Here is a 19,597-nt window from a genome sequence, read left to right as displayed (position 1 = left end):
AAATGATGGACATATGTTTCATCCAAAGTGACAAATCTCTGAAGAAAGTTGGAAGGATCTTCCTCAAAAAGATCAGCACGCGATAATGTGCGCCTGGTGTGTTTCTGATAAACTGTCAGAAGTCTTAGTACCCATTGGGCCGAAAGATCCTCGGTCAGAATGGAATGTACTCTTTATAGTGTATATAGTAAGTTTTTTTTTGATAATTTCCCTACTACACAATATTGTGATAAATTTATGATACTTGAAATCTACATGAAAGTCTTTTGAAGGCCCAGCCTGGTTTTTTTATTACTTGATTATGATTTTGTTTGTGTCAGATTACTTGTTTTTATATTTGTTGTATTGACAATGAATTATTTTGAAATGAAACAAACTGACATATTGTTCTACACTGGCGTACTGTCCTACCTGCTCATACTGTCCTACACTGATGTACTGTCCTATACGCCATACTGTCCTACACTGACAACTGTCCTACATGGTCATACTGTCCTACACTGACAATTGTCCTACATGGTCATACTGTCCTACACTGACCTACTCTCCTACACGATTGTATTGTCCTACACTGACCTATTGTCCTATATTGTCATACTTTTCTACACTGACATGTCCTACTCGTCAAACTGACTTACTCTGACCTATCCTACACGTCAAACTGACTTGCACTGACCTATCCTACACGTCAAACTGACTTGCACTGACCTACTGTCCTACACGATCGTACTGTCCTACACCGACCTACTGTCCTATAGTCATCCTGTCCTACGCGACAATCATGTCCTACACTTTCATCATGTCCTACACTGTCATACTTTTTTACACTGACCTATCATACACTGTCTTACTGACCTACACTGACCTACTGTCCTACATAATAATACTGACCTACTGTCCTACATAATAATGCTGTCCTACAATGACCTACTGTCCTACATAATAATGCTGTCCTACAATGACCTACTGTCCTACATTATAATACTGACCTACACTGACCTACTTTCCTACATAATAATACTGTCTTATACTGACGTATTGTCCAACAATATCATCATGTCCTACACGTCATCCTGACCTACACTGACCTACTGTCCTACACGGTCATACTGACCTACACTGACCTACTGTCCTACACTGACCTACTGTCCTACACTGACCTACTGTCCTACACGGTCATACTGACCTCCACTGACCTACTGTCTTACACGGTCATACTGACCTCCACTGACCTACTGTCTTACACGGTCATACTGACCTCCACTGACCTACTGTCTTACACGGTCATACTGACCTCCACTGACCTACTGTCCTACACGGTCATACTGACCTCCACTGACCTACTGTCCTACACGGTCATACTGACCTCCACTGACCTACTGTCCTAAACTGTCATATATTTTCTGTCCTACACTGGCCTGTCTTACACGGCCCGACACTGTCCTTATTCCATGGTTAAGCGTGGGAATTAAGAATACGTACGAGTTATCGCCCCACTTATTGACTTGATTGTTAATAGAGGTCGCTTGTTCTTTTCCATTGCCAGTCACTTCCCAAAAGCCAGCAACATATCGACTGTGTTTCGGAAGTGTTGACTGCCATATTTACTTTTCCTGCAAATCAGACACGCATGCCATGAATTCATTGTACATCTTGTAACTGTAAGTTTTCTACACTTGTATGACTTGTATACGTACTGCGTATATATATCTAGACCCGGTTAGACATACCCAGTCAATTGGAACGACGGCCGGTAGGCTATGCTTTGTGTAGATGGTAATACTATCCTGTTATAGTTTATAATGAATGTACACACGCGTACAAACGTTGCTATGTATTACTATTAAAATTTATACAGCAAGGCTTAGGCGCCATTTTTCACTATTTTTTGAAATCCGAAAATAATTTTTATTTAAAATCGAATTTTGGATGTCTAAGTTAGACTCTAACGATATTAGTAAAATCTGATACTTGTACAAAAAATATTCGACTTTTTTAAAGATTAATTAATTTAAGATTTTTAACGGAAGCCCTAGAGGGACATTTTATTTTAAGTTCCAACTGATTTTTTAGCATTTCATTGTTACTTCTATTTTGTTATATTCCTTATTTTTTCCCCATTGATACTATAGTATTATAATATATTATCAATATTACTGTTATTATTTCATATCAATATTTAGTACAAGCAACAGGATTCGGGCCGAGGTGGCCGAGTGGTTAAGGTGTACCGACACTTTAACACTAGCCCTCCGCCACTGGGTTGTGAGTTCGAAACCTACGTAGGGCAGTTGCCAGGTACTGACCGTCGGCCGGTGGTTTTTCTCCGGGTACTACGGCTTTCCTCCAACTCCAAAACCTGGCACGTCTTAAATGACCCTGGCTGTTAATAGAACTTTAAACAAAAACAAACAAACAAATTGGGCACATGTTATGGCAACTTATATATATAATTGACACATAATTCGGCAATGTGACAAACAACAATACATATATTGTACAGTGTAAACAATGAAACGGATTTGGAAATCAGTGTAACGAAAGAAGAAACCGATTGAAGTGCAGGGAGATGGCAATGATTTCATAAAGCAATTTCTACCACAATATGCCGTGTTATTCCACTCTCAAGCCATTGTATAAATGTGCTTACTGTTGGGTAAATATATGTCATATACCATTATACTTGGCCAGGTTTTCCCATTGATTCAAGCCGATATTATTGCGGTAGAAACAGGTCACACAACGAGTGATTGTTGGATATGGAATTTGTTTCACACTCGTAAGTTATTTTTTAAAAATTGCAAAAGACACTCGCTAAAGCTCGTGTCTTTTGTAACTTTTAAAACATAACTTACTCGTGTGAAATAAATTCCATATCCAACACTCACTCGTTGTGTAACCTCTCTATAAAGGATTATATTCATATCCATTATTTTGTGTCTATATTCCTTTGGGGAGTACCGTCCGTCGAGTTTTCAATTGTCAGTAAACTAAAGTCCAGTATCATTTATTGTTTCTTAGTTATACCTGATTTCTTAACTATTTGTTATAACGCATTTTTATAACTTATTTGTTAATACATATTTGTTATTACTTATTTGTTACTACTTATTTATTATTATTTATTAGTTACTACTTATTTATTACTACTTATTTGTTATTACTTATTTGTTATTACATGTACTTATTTGTTATTACTTATTTGTTAATACATATTTGTAATTACTTATTTGTTATTACTTATTTATTATTGCTTATTAGTTACTACTAATTTGTAATAACTTATTTGTTATTACATGTACTTATTTGTTATTACTTATTTGTGACTACTTATTTGTTATTACTTATTTGTTAATACATATTTGTAATTACTTATTTGTTATTACTTATTTATTATTGCTTATTAGTTACTACTTATTTGTAATTACTTATTTGTTATTACTTATTTGTTATTACATGTACTTATTTGTTATTACTTATTTGTGACTACTTATTTGTTATTACTTATTTGTTAATACATATTTGTAATTACTTATTTGTTATTACTTATTTATTATTGCTTATTAGTTACTACTTATTTATTATTATTTATTAGTTACTACTTATTTATTACTACTTATTTGTTATTACTTACTTGTTATTTCTTATTTGTAATAACTTATATGTAATTACTTGTATGTTTAGCAGGCAACATCTATTCAGTAAGATGTCAACTTTTAATGGATTGATTAAACATGTCGATATTGTAAGGTTTACGGACAGTAACAGTTTAACGAATAATTTTGCATGTGCGTTAGAGCTTAAGAAGCCGTCTTTTGTAGTAATTATCAAATGATGAATACGTTAGAAAGCTAAATATTAACAAATTAGGAATAGGTTATGATAGATAAGTGATAATTAATATTCCGTATGTAATTTTGAACAACAATTTGCCGTTATACCCGGGTAGTATTTCATATTGATAAATGCCCCACTGACTCTTGAAGTTTTATAATGCGAAACTTTCATTAACAAAATTCCGGACACCGATTCGAAAATCCAATTTTCCAGTTCCCATCCTTTAAATTTCCTATACTTACAACTTGGTATATGATAAGCTTTGATTATTTATCTTGAAATAGCTTGCCCCATCCTGGACAATGTCCGGCTGGATATCGCTGTCCTCAGTGTATGCATCTTCGCTAGCCAAGGCTTCTGATTACGTCACGATGTGGAGTGTAACGTAAACAGAAGCCTTGGCTAGCGAAGATGCAGTGATAACCAAAGGTAGAAATGACCGATTTATTATGCGGTTGTTCACCGGAATTTATGAAATTTCGAAATTTGATTTGAACATGTTTTCAGAGAACAATCGTGAGCTACGTCATATTAACACTTTTTATCTCAACTATCCTTCTGTATCGTTTATTTTCATATCTTTGTAGGAGTAAAGGATCGGATCATGCATTCCAAAAAAAGCAATGGGAAGGGGCGTGCCAGTTTCTTCGAAACGCTGTTCAAAATCGACAAAGATCAGGTACCATTATCGAAGGAAAACTTTGTTCTGAATATGGTACTTCCAGTTTTCCCCGTAGCAGAATCCGTCAAAGAAGCACAGAGATTAATTAAAGAAGAACAAACATTTTTGTTTTATGGTACAAAACTGTGTAGTGATATGCAGCTCCTCGTTGGCAGTAGTACCGACGGTCTGGCTCTTCCTGAAATCAGACATGTTGCCAGGTCTAGATCGTACACGGAAGCCCAGGATGAAGATATCATATACTTATTTCCCTACCTCAAAATCGACCCCAGTCATCGCCGCGCATTTGCAAGGCCTATTCCAATTAGGGAGCACCCTGGATACGTACAATTGGCATTCAACACAGACTGGTTGTATCAAAGACAAAATTATTATGATAACGTCTATATAAGCAACATGTCAAAAAGTAACTTTGAAAACCCAACAGAGTTTGTGGATAGCGAAGGATTTGTCTTAAGAGCAAAACTAACTCGGAAATTAAAACGGGAAACGAAATTAGAAGACCACAATTATAACGATGAAGAAGGCTGTATCCGAATTCACGAAGGAAGAAATGTTTCTGTCGAATATTCACATCACGGTCCAGCATTGACAACAGAGACTCGTGAGCATACTTACAATATCCATCACTCAAAGGATTACGTACTGGCACTTCCTCATCCGAGCTGGCCTTCCGAGGCGGCAGCATGGCGACACCGAGTTCGTACCTGGCCTCCCGTTTCAGTTATTAATGCGGCCGTCAAATGTGGCTGTCATGTTGTCGCGAAATCGCACAAAAACAGCAAGGATCCACGCGAATTTATTCTCTCCTTCGGTTTAGCATCAAGAACCGTTGCGCATGCACTCAACATTGCACAATTCCGTTGTTACAAATTGTTCAAATACCTTTTTTGCTTTCATATCGGTAAAGTAAAGCGCGGGATGTCAACGTTTCATTGCAAGCAGGTTATGTACTGGGTATGTGAAAGAAGCAACCAAGAGGATTGGACAGAAGACAATCCTTTCGAGTGCCTACAACGCCTGCTTTACCAAATGGAAGAATTTCTGTCATTGCACAACCTGCCACACTACTTTATCGCTGAGAATAACACTATAGCCCACATTAGTGCAGCGTCAGTGGCCGCCATCAAGCGTGACGTCACGAAGGTCCGCGATACCTGCTGGGCGGTCATCTTAGAGTTGATCGAGACGAAACGCTTCTGGTGGCTGTCTAGAGATATTTCTCTTACCACTATACTCTCGGCTCGTTTGTCTGGAGATGAACTAACAAAGCAAAATATGGCCATGGCAGTTTTGAATTATGTGTCCGAACTACTGGACAAAGGCGAAGTATCCATGGTTTTTTACCTGCTTGGAGTGGATATGCTTCATGACATGGCCATGAATACCTTCATCGATGTTACGATTGATCGCATAGAGCAGGCTCTGAAGATTGGCCCTAACACGAGCACAATGTGCTGCTTAAACGGACTGTTAGCATCACTGTACCATCAACGAGGAGTGTCAACAAAGTACAGTAATATTATGATAGAGAAAAGCCGAGCGATATTCCATAAGGCGCTTGAAGACGTTGGCACCCATATTTGGATATATGGAGAATACTACAACTTGCTAACGACAACAAAACAGCATCAACTGCTTCTTGAACATTTTGCTTCACATCTTGCGTCCTCCCGACAAGGAATGCTATATCATGGAGGCATTTATAACTCTATAAATTTCCACAATCGCCTTACCATGGATATGTGTGTCCAAGAGGCAATCGTAGACTGCAGTGTACCGAGTACGGCCTTTTTGTTTTTCAAAATCATACAAACATTGACTGTCTTACACAAGAACCAGGTTAGTGGATGTTCATCATACCACGTTACAGCAACAAAAGCCGTGACGAATTTTGATGCTTGGGCCAAATTAAAAGCTTTACGGTTTCCTGAGATGTGCGATGAGCACGTTCAAGTGCTACTAGCCTACAGTTATGACTGTGTTGGACGCCCCGATGGCGCCGAGAAGTATTTTGCTAAAGCTGCCAGTTTCGGAGTGGATTACAAAGACGAAGAAGAATCTGACGACATCATAATGAGTACTCCAGTGGTAATTCGTCTGCGACGAATCGCAGAAGAGCAACGGTCGAGGAACACTAAACCTTATAAGAGGCCCTCCGGTCGTAAACAAATGAATGACAGTGGCAGAAATATTATTCTGAAATTTGGTGAGGTGCGAATCAACCCCTTCGTGCATGGGTAAGATATCGCATCATCGGGAGCATCATCTGAAATTGAACCATTCTGTTGACGTTTCATACCGGTGACTATACGATATAGCTTATATCGTTGTGATGACGTAGCGTCAAATATTTCCCTTGCAATCTCTATCTGTGGTGTTACATGCTTGGAGAATTCTGTTGACTAGGCTACATTCTATGCTTCCAGTGCTAACTGTTTGATATCTAAAGACATTATAAGATGCGATGTCAGATTGCTCTATACTGAATAGAGGTATTATGAATGTAGCTGGAATCATGACGATTACCCTTTCGGGACACATGGTTCTATTCTCCTGGTGCTTTCGCAGGAGTTGAAGGTGCATCTTTATTTTGCTCATACTTTGCCCTTATTTTATCGAATATGATACTGGTATACGGTTTCGTTTACATGAAGCAATCTAGTCTTGTAAATTATGAACATTGTTTCTAATGATTCTGATGTAAACATGGGTCAGAGGTCGATCAGTGCACTCCAGCCATGTCAGTTATCTACATTGTTTCTAATTTCTCCGATACAAACATAGATCCGAGGTTTCTTAGTTTAATCTGGCCATGTCAATTCTGTACATCAGAGGTCGATCAGTACGATCCGGCCGTGTCAACTGTGTACAATGTTTCTGATAATTCTGATGTAAACACGGATCTCATATCGCCAAGTAAACTCTGTACAAACACATCTAAGGTCATTCAGTACATTACGGCTATGCCAATTCTGTACAATATCATATTTTATCTGTGTTTTCGTGTGTTTGTTATCGACACCGTAAACTTGTGGCGACATCGTTGAACATATTTTATCTACCGCACTATCGTAGATTATGCCTTTATGTATATTTTAACCAGCTCCTTTAGATAGATTCGACTTTAATCTGATAACTGTCTCCACACGGGCATGTAACGTTTCTGAAGGAGGAGGCTTGTGTAGTATACCATACATAGCTGCAAAGAGGCACGTACATTTTCTTGAGGATGAGGCTTTTGAAGTATACTATAGATAATAGCAAAGAGGGATGTAAAGTTTCTGGATAACGGGGCTTTTGAAGTATGTTGTATGTAGTAAAGGAACTAACGGAAAACCCGAGAGAAATTCTCATATCACATAAAAGTCGGCGATATTCGACAAATATTCGATTGAATTTCACATATTTTGTTCCAAAATATTTGCAAATATGTTTTTTTACCAGGAAAAACAACTACAATTACAATAGACTACATTTACATGTTTTTGTCGTAAATGTGAATCGCGTTTGGCGATTTCACCGATGTAGCTTTATATCTGTCCGCTGAAATCCGAGTCAACCATCAGGTACCCAGTGGAAATGGTTTCATCACGTATTTACATTTTGTAATTACCACTTCAAGAACAAGTTCCAGAAAACATTTTTATGTGCAGTACTACACCCCAAAACAAATCAACAGCCATTGTTTAACATTTAGGCTGAAACTGGAACGGAGAAAATACTTTTTACCAAATCTCGGAAAGAGGCAACTTTTCATTTTTCGTTTTTATTAATTACCAATCAACGACCTTATTGTCAAAAATGATGGCATCAAATTTGTTTTGTAAAAAAAAAAGAGTTGGTAAGTGATTGAAAGATGTCACACGAAAGCGAATAGAATACCTAACGAAAACATTAGTAAATTCGCCGAACTTTACTTATTTCACGTTTACTGCAAGAGAAAATAATGCAAATGTAGTTAGTAGTATTTGGAGCTGTGCTTTGCTTATAACGAGTTTATCAGGCTTATTTTGGACCTGATATGTAAAACTCCAACCATATTTGGCGGAATACCGCTGAATTTGTGAGAAAGGTGAATATTTTATTGCTTCCTTTTTACTAAGTGTAGTAAACTTCACACTGTAACAGAAAAAAAAGAGTAAAATTAAAAAAGGAAAGAAAAAAAACATACAAACAAAAACAGAAAACGACATTCCATTCAGAGATAGCGACGTTGTATAGTTGGTAGCATTGAAGAAGAATGCTCTCCTTCCACACAGGAGTAATTCACAATTCGTTGACGAATAGCATGTTTGGCAGAGAATACTTGGTACGCCTTCATCAATGGATAGTTTGAATATGCATCTGTTTCATATTTCTTATGGACAGAGTCTAGATGCCTTCTACTAACAAAAAATTTGTTAATTCTGTTACATCTGCTCCAATGTCTTCAACAAAGTCTAGAAAAGACCAGAAGAAGACAAAATCCACCAAGAGTAAAACTATTTTGTATAGTTGGTATCATTGATGTTTTGATAACGTTGTGTCAGTCTCTAAAATACTTTAGAATAACATCAATCCGTCATTATGTACTAAGAATTTGCTCTGGCGATAAAACAAGCCGTCTTTATCATTTATGTTTGCGTGTTTCCGAACAAATTTCCCGAATTTACGTCTGTAACAAAGGTAATAAAAAAAATAGACACATGTATGAAATTAGCAACGAGGTTGTATATTCTATTAAGTATATATATATATGACATCTGCTGAATTGGCTGATATACACCCCGATACATCATACCTGTTGTGAGCGTGGCAATGAGATATTGGTCACCCAGTCAAATACTACCATGTATACTGATAGGACTTTAGTGAGTCACGTCAATTTACAGGTGAAGCTTAGTAACATCTTAAGGGTTGTTTATCAAATCTGAAATCTAAAGAATTTCATTAAAAGATTGCCATAGTGATGACAACCTGAGAATATGTCCATTTACTGGAGCAATTCATCATTCAGATTTAACGATCATTTCTGTCTGCTTTCCTGACTTTTCCCTCTTCTTATTCTTTTATTGCCTCATACGTATCACAACTGTAATATTTCACTATTGAATATAACATTAATATTGCAAACATTCAACCAAAATCAAATATAATTAAATGTTATCAACTCATAGCCATTTTATTGCTGTTATTGTTCCTCTGACCCTACTTGAAGTTACCTTCATGAACACATATTTGATATATATAACATAGTAACACAAATGACGAAGGAAGACAATTTTATGACTTTAACCCTGACCGGGACTTAAACTCGCGACAATCGGCAGCTTATCGCCCAGCCAGAAACACCTGTAAATTATACCACAGCGCCACATTCCGTGTCCTTACAAAGAATGTTTCAAATGCGCAGTTATGGTCGCCCTCACATGATTAAAGAGATCAAATTGTTCATTAGGTAACATGGATACCTGGATCGCGATGTATAGACATTCATGGATGCGAGTTTGTACACATATCATATATTCAACACGGTACACACATACATATATGTAAATCTTACTGTACACATGCATACACACATATCTAGCTGCTGATTTACGACTGGGATAGCTACAACATAGGTATTTATCATAATCATTAATACATTATCGTACCGAGCTTACTACGGTCAAGGGCGCACGTTAGTGATAACATTGCTTCACAATGCAGCAATAACGTCGATACACCAGATCCAAGGCAAATCTTGAAAACAAAAGCGGACGCAGGTGATAACTACGATTATAAATGCAACCACAAATTATCTGTATTATCAGTTTAGAAATACCATCAATAGGTTACAATTACTTGTAAGAGAATGAGAAAAAAATGATTAACAACCGATTCAGTTGGGGTTGGAGGGGGGTTATGTAGATCTGTTGCACGTCACAATTGTTGACATTTTGTTGATATCTCTGCACTCTACATGAGTTTCCGGTATGACTGACTGTACCGTTATCGGTGAAATCTGTTGGTATTAATAGTAATGCTATCCATGTCATGAGAAATTGACAGCAGTTTCATTTCATGTTCATGTAGGCCTGGTTGTCGGGAGAAAATTAAAGAATGCTTTTGGTTTAATCACTTATACGATTTCGAAATGTTTAACAAAAATAGTCATATATCACAAAAAATCAATTATTATTGATTTACAATTTAACATTTTAATACTAAAACGAATATTCCTGTTATACTATAATTCTACTCATTTGTATGATGAGTCCCGGGAGGCTTATTGTACAAAAAACCTTAGTTTAAATCATGACCGAATTACCCTTGAATATAGTTTCATATTCATATAGCGATAGATATTCATTTTGTTTGTATTCCGTTATCATAATTTTATCACTGATACAACCACAGTATTATAAATGGATGTTATCTACACATGTACACGTACACCTCACATGTTATCAATGCCGTTTCACGTAGCCGTACCTTGATACATATGATCATAGGTAAAGTCATACCTTTTTGACGCGCACGATCATAGGTAAAGTCCGATAGTGGATGGTCGGTCAAGATCGAGACAGGATCATATCACGCCACAATTAGGATATTATAGACATTAGAATAGTGTTGTAAACTGACACAACGCCACCATGGCCGACACAAACAAAATCGCGGCTATATTCGTAGTATTTGGGATTACATTTTTCTTTGGTGTGATCCCAATATGGCTTCTGAAGTTTTTATCAAACAAAATGACGAATATATCTCGCCTGCAGTACTTAGTGAGTTTGATGAACTGTTTCGCTGGGGGAGTTTTTCTTGGAACGGCCATACTTCATCTTATTCAGGAGTCGATGGAGACAGTTGCTGAAGCTTTACCGGAAGTAGAATTTCCGTTGTCAGGAGCGCTCATCGGTGTGGGATTTTTCATCGTTCTAGGAATAGAACACGCTATAGGACTCTTCAGTAAAGATGAGGACAGTCCCTTTTTAGACCATGGTCATGATCACGGACTAAAGGGTCACAATCAAGAATATCAAGCACAGGTCTCCAAAGTGGAACCACCAAAAGGATCTTCATTCAATCCTCTTTCAATACCTATAGCACAGAGCGTAGACAACCAGGCGGGTATCCGTCCATCAGGTTACCACAGCACTGGACAAACAGTATTATCTAATGCTGAAAGCTCACATACACCGACGCCTGTTGAAGTTAATGAGGCGAAATCAACAATCATTGATACTTCCGGTGATGGACGCTCAAAAACAACGAGACGGATCCGAGCCGTAATTCTCGTAATCGCTTTGTCTATACACATGATATTCGAGGGAATGGCTATAGGGTTACAGGACACTGTCTCAAATACCTGGACATTGGTGGCCGCCATATCGGTACATAAGGCTGTCATTGTGTTTAGTGTCGCACTGAAGATGAAGGAGATTGTAGAAGGAAATCTCCGCATTATCCTATATATCCTATATCTGTCGTTAGTGTCTCCAATTGGGATAGCAATAGGACTTGGAATAACAAGTACAGGTTCTGGAAACGAATCTGTGCAGAACAAAAGTTCTGGGATATTACAGAGCCTGGCTGCCGGAACTTTCCTTTATGTAACATTTTTCGAAATTCTTCAAAAGGAGCTGTCGAATGGATACAGCCTGCTAAAAGTGTTTTTAACCTTCCTTGGGTTCGCTGCTATGGCCGGCCTAAAGGCACTTGATTCTGATTAGCGTCCATTATGTTTATCAAAGTAGTGGAAGAACTAGAGAGATTGGATAACATAATACTTTGCATTTCTTTGTCAAGGTCGACAGATAAAATGAACGAGGAAGGCTAACATCCTGTCAGATGTCACTGAATTATATGAAAAAAAAAGTTTAAAAAATGTTCAAAGTCATGTCTCAAAACAGGCTCAACATGACACCCGAAAAAAAAACCCCAAAGAACAAACAAAAAAACAAAAAAACGAAAGATCTCTCGCGATCATTGTAAGGAAAACTTGTTGTTTTTTCTGCAACCTCGAAAACCTGAAATCGACTGAAGAAATATGGAACCTGATTTTTCGATATTCATTTTCAAAGTATGGGATTGATATGTTGTATTAATACACAATACTAGAAGTACAATGTACAATTGATGAAATGAAAACATGAGACCCTGATGTAAAAATAAGTTGAACATTTGGAGTGGGTTGTGGAAAAGAAATGGCTTACATTTGTATTTCAAATTAATCCGTGAATCACGAAGGAAATGTAAATTTATGTCCATTATCTGTCTGCTGTATGCGCAACAAAATTTCATGGACATGATTTTGGACATAAAAAAGGAATTCATAGCCATACAAAACAATTCCTGTTCAGGTAAATGTAAAACTCCACAGTAAAGTCTTTAGTTGAAATGCATTTTGAATTTATGATAAATTTAACGATCAACAAGTTGTATTTAAGTATTTAACACTTTTTTGCTCACTTTTACAAAGTCCAATTATAATACTTTCTTTATCATTGTGTTAGACAACGTCTATTGCCATAAATCGAAATTAGTGTAATGTTGAGTTAAACGCCTTGATACAGTACTTTGAAGTTTAACAAACCTGTTTTGTGTAGGTGTGTCATGTGAGGTGCATGTTAATGTGTGTGTGTGTGTGTGGGTGTGTATGTGTGTGTGTGTATGTTTGTACTCTACTGTATGAGTGAAGTGTGAGTGGGAATTATACATAATGTAGTGATTTAAAAGTCAAAAATAAACAATTACAATTATTTATGTATATAAATATATATAGTTGTGTGTAAAGGTACGAGTATTGCACAGATATATTGTAATGTTGCATGAGTGGGAAAAATCAGATAGATAGGATGATGATGCGGATGATAATGGATGATGATGGATAATGCACGAGATTGTTTTGAAAGTGTATGTATGTTTTTTGTTTTCTTCTGTATATGCTAGATGTAACTGGTATTTAACAGTGTGGAGGGTGGTCAATCGTGCCGATGACTCGGTGGACGTGGTTGGAGTTGATTTGACCAACACAGAAACTGATCCCTGGCACGATTGATCAGGCTACCAGGAAACTGAATATTTGTATGTGGGTGGGTGATGTGTGTGTGTGGTGTGTGTGTGAGAGAGGTTGGGTGTGTATGTGTATGTTTGTCATATATATATACACATTATGGGTATGTATGGTTATCAATTAACTTATTGTTTGCAGTTTGTAATGATGATGATGCATTGTACATCTTTACATCTTATATACGAATGATTTGGATAATTTTCTTTAAATTTGTACCTGCATTGTCAGTTAAAAACACCGTTAAGAAACACCTTGTATCAAGTATATAATTGATGATGATGATGATGATGATGATGATGATGATGATCTAATTATGTATATATATGTGATGGTGATAGTGATTTTGGCCGCTTTGTGTGACTATTAACTAGTGCATGTATCTGAATGTATATAATGAAAATTGCGATATATCGAGTGTGGATGACGATGACTTAATTGTGATGACGATAGTGATTTTGGTCACAATGTGAAATAATTATGAATTAGCGCGTGTAAATGAATATAAAAGCATCAACATGATGATATATTGAACGATGATGATGATGATGATGATGTCATATATGTGATGTAATTATGATTTCATGTGCGAATGTATGTGTTATAGTTTTGTATTATACTTTGCTGAAAAATAAATTAAATACAAAAAAAAAAAAAAAAAAAATCATACACATATATCATAAGACTATGGACTGCTGACAGGCGTTTATAATGTTCATGAGGATTATCAAACTATGTAACTATGTGATATGATTTTAGCACCTATCACTAAATGCTGTTCTATAACAGAATACTATTTTTCTACTTTTCTCTTCTTCCACATCTTCCTTTTAAACATAACATGGGGAATCTACATATGAAGTCGACAAAAAAATCAAATAAGAATGTTTGACTTTCTTCGATTTATAAAAAAAAAACTTCAATTGCCGAAATTGCTGACGATACGATGATGATGGGCTTATCATAAAAGGCATATGAATAATAGACAGTGCTAGGGCATACATCTGCTCTTCAATTCGTTTACGATATGGTTACTGTATATATTGTACAATAATCAAAAGAGTTATCATCTTCAAATTCTGTTTATAGCAACCTAGTTATCATAACTATTTTCCAGGCTTTAACATTACAAAGCCACAAAGTATCTATCTCTGTGGCATGTGGATGTGGGGAAGAAAGTAACCGCATTTGAATGGTTTTTTTTTGCATTATTGCAGCATTTTAAAAGTTAAACAAGAAATATCTTTTTAAAAGATAAATGGCATAGTTTAAATGCTGGTGGTTATAATGTAAAACTGCTGGTGAATTTATTTTAACGAACTAATGCGTTTCAGCACGGATAACAAAATTATGTATGTTTGAATAATTTTTTAGATAATGAGACTTAATTTGAACCATGAATATAATTTTGTTAATGTGTCATTTGAAAAGATACATCCACACATTCAGCTTGCATCCAATCTTTGTTTCGTTTTAAACTGCAAATCTGCATTTTGCATTTACCGCTACATTGTCCAATCACATACTTCATCTTGACTAGTAACGCCACCTGTCGCGTCATATCCGGGGCCAGAAGAATATTATACGTTTATGCCGAAAAACCAAATACCAGTTTTGTTGTCGCAGTACACATCTTCAAATACAGAAACGCAAGTAAGTCTGTCAAATCTATTCATAAAACTGTGAGTAATTAATTAACTCTCCGCATGCTAATGTCACATTTTCGCTACCTTTCTTACTTTTACAGTAAAAGAATGGTCTACTTCCACAGAGAAGTATTTCTCAAATCGGTGATGGATCACATGTTTGACAGAGATGGTTAATCACGCTTTATCAATAAACTGTTTGAATAGGCACCAGCAACGCGTTTCTTATTGACAGAGTTTAGATGTCTTTTGCTAACAGAGCATTTGCTATCATCTGTCACATCTCCTCCAATGTCTTCAGCAAAGTAAGGAAAAGACCAGACAACGACAAAATCCACACAGAGCAGAGCTATTTTGTAAAGTTCGTATCATTGATGTTATGGTAACTTTGTTTCAATCTCTAAAATACATCATTAGAATAACATCAATCCGTCATTATCTACGGAGAGTCTTAATCATCTATTTTTGCGTGTTTCCGATCAAATTTCCCGAATTTATGTAACAAAAATAATAGAAACATAGACACATGTATAGAATAAGCAATAAGGTTGTTTATTAATAAGTCGAAACTTGCTGACTTTGGCTAATATACACACCAATACATTATACCCTTTGTGGGCTTGGCGATGGGATATTGGTCACATAACCAAATATTACTGTACAAACTGATAGGACTTCATAAGCTATATATCTCTTTAGGGCTTACCTGAGTCACGTCAACCTACATGTGAAAATTAGTAACATCTTGAGGGTTGTTTATCAAATCTATAATCTAAAGAAGTTCATTAAAATTATTGATAGTTATGTCGACCTGAAAAAAATGTCTATTCACTGGAGCAATCTATCAGACAGTTTTACTAGTGGGAAATAAACGAAAGTCCGGGTACATCGGAAGGGCAGATATCGTTTAATTCATCACCATGACAACCGTGACATCTGCAATGTAATCAAGACTTTTTACTTGATATATTTTTGAAAAAAAATGCATTTTACTACTCAACAGGTAAATTATTATCTCTGCGTGCTTCTCTGACTTATTTTTCCATTAATTCTTTTAATGCTTCACACGTATGACAAATGTCATATTTCAATATTTAATAATCAAATTTAATTAAATTAAATGTTATCCTCTCATTATTCAAAATCATTTTGTTGGTGGTCTTGTTGTGGTGGATTATTCCCGTGATCCCACTTAAATTGCGTCACACTAATGACATTGTATATATAACATAGTGACACAAATGATGAAGACAATTTTATGACTCGAAACTTGACCTGACCATGAACTCGCGACCTTTGGTACCTAATCGCCTAGCCAGAAATACCCGCAGCTTCTACCACTGACCCACATTACACGTTTTTACAAGGAACGTTTCAAAGGCGTAGTGAAGGTCTGCCCAATACCCTGAGATGATTAAAGGGACAAACTGTCTATTAGGTGATAAGGATACATGGATCGTGATGTATGTACATACATGGATGCGGATTCGTACATATATTCAACACAGAATAAACACACAAATATATGTAAATCTTACTGTAAACATGTATATATACATATATGTTTATTCATTCACGACTTGGGTAGCTACAGCATAGGTATTTTTCATAATCATAAATACTAAACTTACTAAGTTATTGATAGCATTGCCTCATCTATTAACACTGTAACAATAAACATCCACACAGCAAATTCAAAGAAAACTCATGAAAAAAAAAAAAAAAAAAAAAAAATTGATCGGACGCATATGATAAATTGTAAATTCAACCACAAATTATTTGTATTGTGAGTTTAGAAATGCCATTAATAGTTAACCATTGCTTGTCTGAAAATAATAAAAGAATTATTAGTAGCCGATTAAGATGGTTATTCCCCTGCAGTGTTTGCTCTGATACTTTATTTTTAGGGAGGCAAATGTGGTTATGTAGATCTGTAGCACATCACCATTGTAACATTGAGGATATATCTGCAGTCTACCTGAGTTAGCGGTATGGTTGGCTATTTCGTTATCTGTGTAATAAAACTGGCTTGTCGTATTGCCGTGTTCAGGAGAGAAATATAACAAATGCAAATGTTTGTATTATGGTAGTAAAGCTATTAATATCATGGGAAATTGACAGCAGTTTCATTTCATGTTTATTTAACCTGGTTGTTGATGAAAATTATGGTACGTATTTAGTTTAGTTTTTTATACCATTTCGCATATAATGTTTAAAAAAACAGCAATATAAGAACAAAATTCAATTATGTTGTATGATTTACAATGTAACATTTCAATACTACAACGAATATAACTCTTATGCTATAATTATATTTGCATTATATTATGAAGCCCTGGAAGTTTATAACACAAAATTGTTCAGTTTAAATCATGAACGAATTACCCATGAATACAATTTGACGTTTTGTAGTTATATGTTTTAATTTTGTTTCAACTCCATTATCATACTTTTATCACTGATACAACCAATGTATTATAAATGGATGTTATTTAAACACGTACACGTACACCTCACATGTTATCAATGCCGTTTCACGTAGTCGAACCTTGACACACATGCTCAAGGTAAAGTCATACCTTTAATGATAAGCACCATCAAAGGTAAAGTCCGATAGTGGATGGTCGGTCACCATCAAGACATGATTATATCACGCTACTAACGGGGCATTATATACACGTGCACTGAAGTAGCTTTGTTAACTGACACAACGCCACCATGGTCGACACAGACAAAATCGTAGCTATATTCGTAGTATTTGGGATTTCATTTTTCTTTGGTGTGATCCCAATATGGCTCCTGAAGTTTTTATCAAACAAAATGGAGAATATATCCCGCCTGCATTACTTCGTGAGTTTGACGAACTGTTTCGCTGGGGGCGTATTTCTTGGAACGGCCATCCTTCATCTTATACAGGAGTCAATGGAGACGGTTACTGAAGCTTTACCGGAAGTCAAATTTCCGTTGTCAGGAGCACTCATCGGTACTGGATTTTTCATCGTACTAGGAATAGAACACGCCATAGGACTCTTCAGTAAAGATGAGGACAATCACCTTTTAGACCATGGACACCATAACGAACTGAAGAGTTACGATCACGAATATCAAGCACATGACTTGGAAGTGGTATCACTAAAAGGGTCTTCATTCGTTAATGCAAACCCTTCTTTAATACCTACAACACAGAGCGTCAACAACCAGTCGGGTATCCGTCCGTCAGGGTACCAGAACACAGGGCAGACAGCATTGTGTAATGTTGAAATGTCGCAGAAACCGACGCCTGTTGAAGTTAAAGAGAAGAAATCAACAATCATTGATACTTCCGGTGATGGACGGTCTAAAACAACAAGACGGATCCGAGCTGTAATTCTCGTAATCGCTTTGTCTATACACATGATATTCGAAGGGATGGCGATAGGGTTACAGAGCACTGCCTCGAATACCTGGACATTGGTGGCCGCCATATCGATTCACAAGGCTGTCATTGTGTTTAGTGTTGGACTGAAGATGAAGGAGATTGTGGAAGGAAATCTCCGGATTGTCCTATATATTATGTTTTTGTCGTTAGTGTCTCCCGTAGGGATAGCATTAGGACTTGCAGTTACAAGTACAGGTTCTGGAAATGAATCTGTGCAGAACAAAAGTTCTGGGATATTGCAGAGCCTGGCAGCAGGAACTTTCCTTTATGTAACATTTTTCGAAATTCTTCAAAAAGAACTGTCCAATGGATACAGTTTGCTAAAAGTGTTTTTAACATTCATTGGGTTTGCTGCTATGGCCGCCCTGAAGGTACTTGATACTGACTAAACAATAAAGTATGTCCATCATGTTTGTCAAAGTAATGGATAATGGAAGTACTGGTGAGGTTTGATTACATCACACTTTGCATATCCTTGTCAAGGCCTACAGATAGAACGGACGAGGAAGGCTAACATCTCGTCAGGTGTCACTGTCTCTTGTTTGTGTAAAAACTTATGTCTTTTGATTTAGTAATCAGTTTCAAATCAGGTTCAATATGTCGCCAGAAAGAAATATATATATATATAAAAGGCTGGGACAAAGTAAGGCCATGGAATCCAAGGTATTGTACGGTCTTATGCCTTGATAAAAGTACTTTGCAAGATCCAATTATAAGTCATTCTTTAAATAGCTTTGAAGTGTGACTGGGAATTATACATAATGTAGTGATTTAAATGTCAAAAATAAACAATTACAATTATTTATGTATATAAATATATATAGTTGTGTGTAAAGGTACGAGTATTGCACAGATATATTGTAATATTGCATGAGTGGGAAAAATCAGATAGATAGGATGATGATGCGGATGATAATGGATGATGATGGATAATGCACGAGATTGTTTTGAAAGTGTATGTATGTTTTTTG

At 36.3% G+C, this 19,597-nt stretch overlaps 3 protein-coding genes across 3 annotated transcripts; all 3 read left to right on the top strand.

The window, feature by feature from the left end:
• The first annotated feature begins 1,551 nt into the window (after nucleotides 1–1,551).
• LOC117334162 lies at nucleotides 1,552–9,477 on the top strand. The gene is made up of 2 exons (XM_033893634.1): nucleotides 1,552–1,661; nucleotides 4,425–9,477. Exon 2 carries the CDS (start codon nucleotides 4,442–4,444, stop codon nucleotides 6,761–6,763), a length of 2,322 nt encoding a protein of 773 aa, XP_033749525.1. The 5' UTR covers nucleotides 1,552–1,661; nucleotides 4,425–4,441; the 3' UTR covers nucleotides 6,764–9,477.
• Nucleotides 9,478–11,059: 1,582 nt separating this feature from the next.
• Nucleotides 11,060–12,430, top strand: LOC117334161 (zinc transporter ZIP1-like). Its single transcript, XM_033893633.1, has one exon. It carries the CDS (start codon nucleotides 11,143–11,145, stop codon nucleotides 12,220–12,222), a length of 1,080 nt encoding a protein of 359 aa, XP_033749524.1. The 5' UTR covers nucleotides 11,060–11,142; the 3' UTR covers nucleotides 12,223–12,430.
• Nucleotides 12,431–17,926: 5,496 nt separating this feature from the next.
• Nucleotides 17,927–19,015, top strand: LOC117333879 (zinc transporter ZIP1-like). The gene has a single exon (XM_033893297.1). It carries the CDS (start codon nucleotides 17,927–17,929, stop codon nucleotides 19,013–19,015), a length of 1,089 nt encoding a protein of 362 aa, XP_033749188.1.
• Nucleotides 19,016–19,597: the final 582 nt, after the last annotated feature.

This window comes from Pecten maximus, chromosome 9 (genome assembly GCF_902652985.1).
Source record: "Pecten maximus chromosome 9, xPecMax1.1, whole genome shotgun sequence".
NCBI classification, from domain to species: domain Eukaryota; kingdom Metazoa; phylum Mollusca; class Bivalvia; order Pectinida; family Pectinidae; genus Pecten; species Pecten maximus.
Note: the sequence above shows the minus strand (reverse complement) of the source record. Positions and strands in the feature narration are given on the sequence as shown.

Excerpts from the sequence above, each read along its gene's own strand:
- LOC117333879 (XM_033893297.1), top strand. The coding sequence starts at position 17,927 with ATGGTCGACACAGACAAAATCGTAGCTATATTCGTAGTATTTGGGATT.
- LOC117334161 (XM_033893633.1), top strand. The coding sequence starts at position 11,143 with ATGGCCGACACAAACAAAATCGCGGCTATATTCGTAGTATTTGGGATT.
- LOC117334162 (XM_033893634.1), top strand. The coding sequence starts at position 4,442 with ATGCATTCCAAAAAAAGCAATGGGAAGGGGCGTGCCAGTTTCTTCGAA.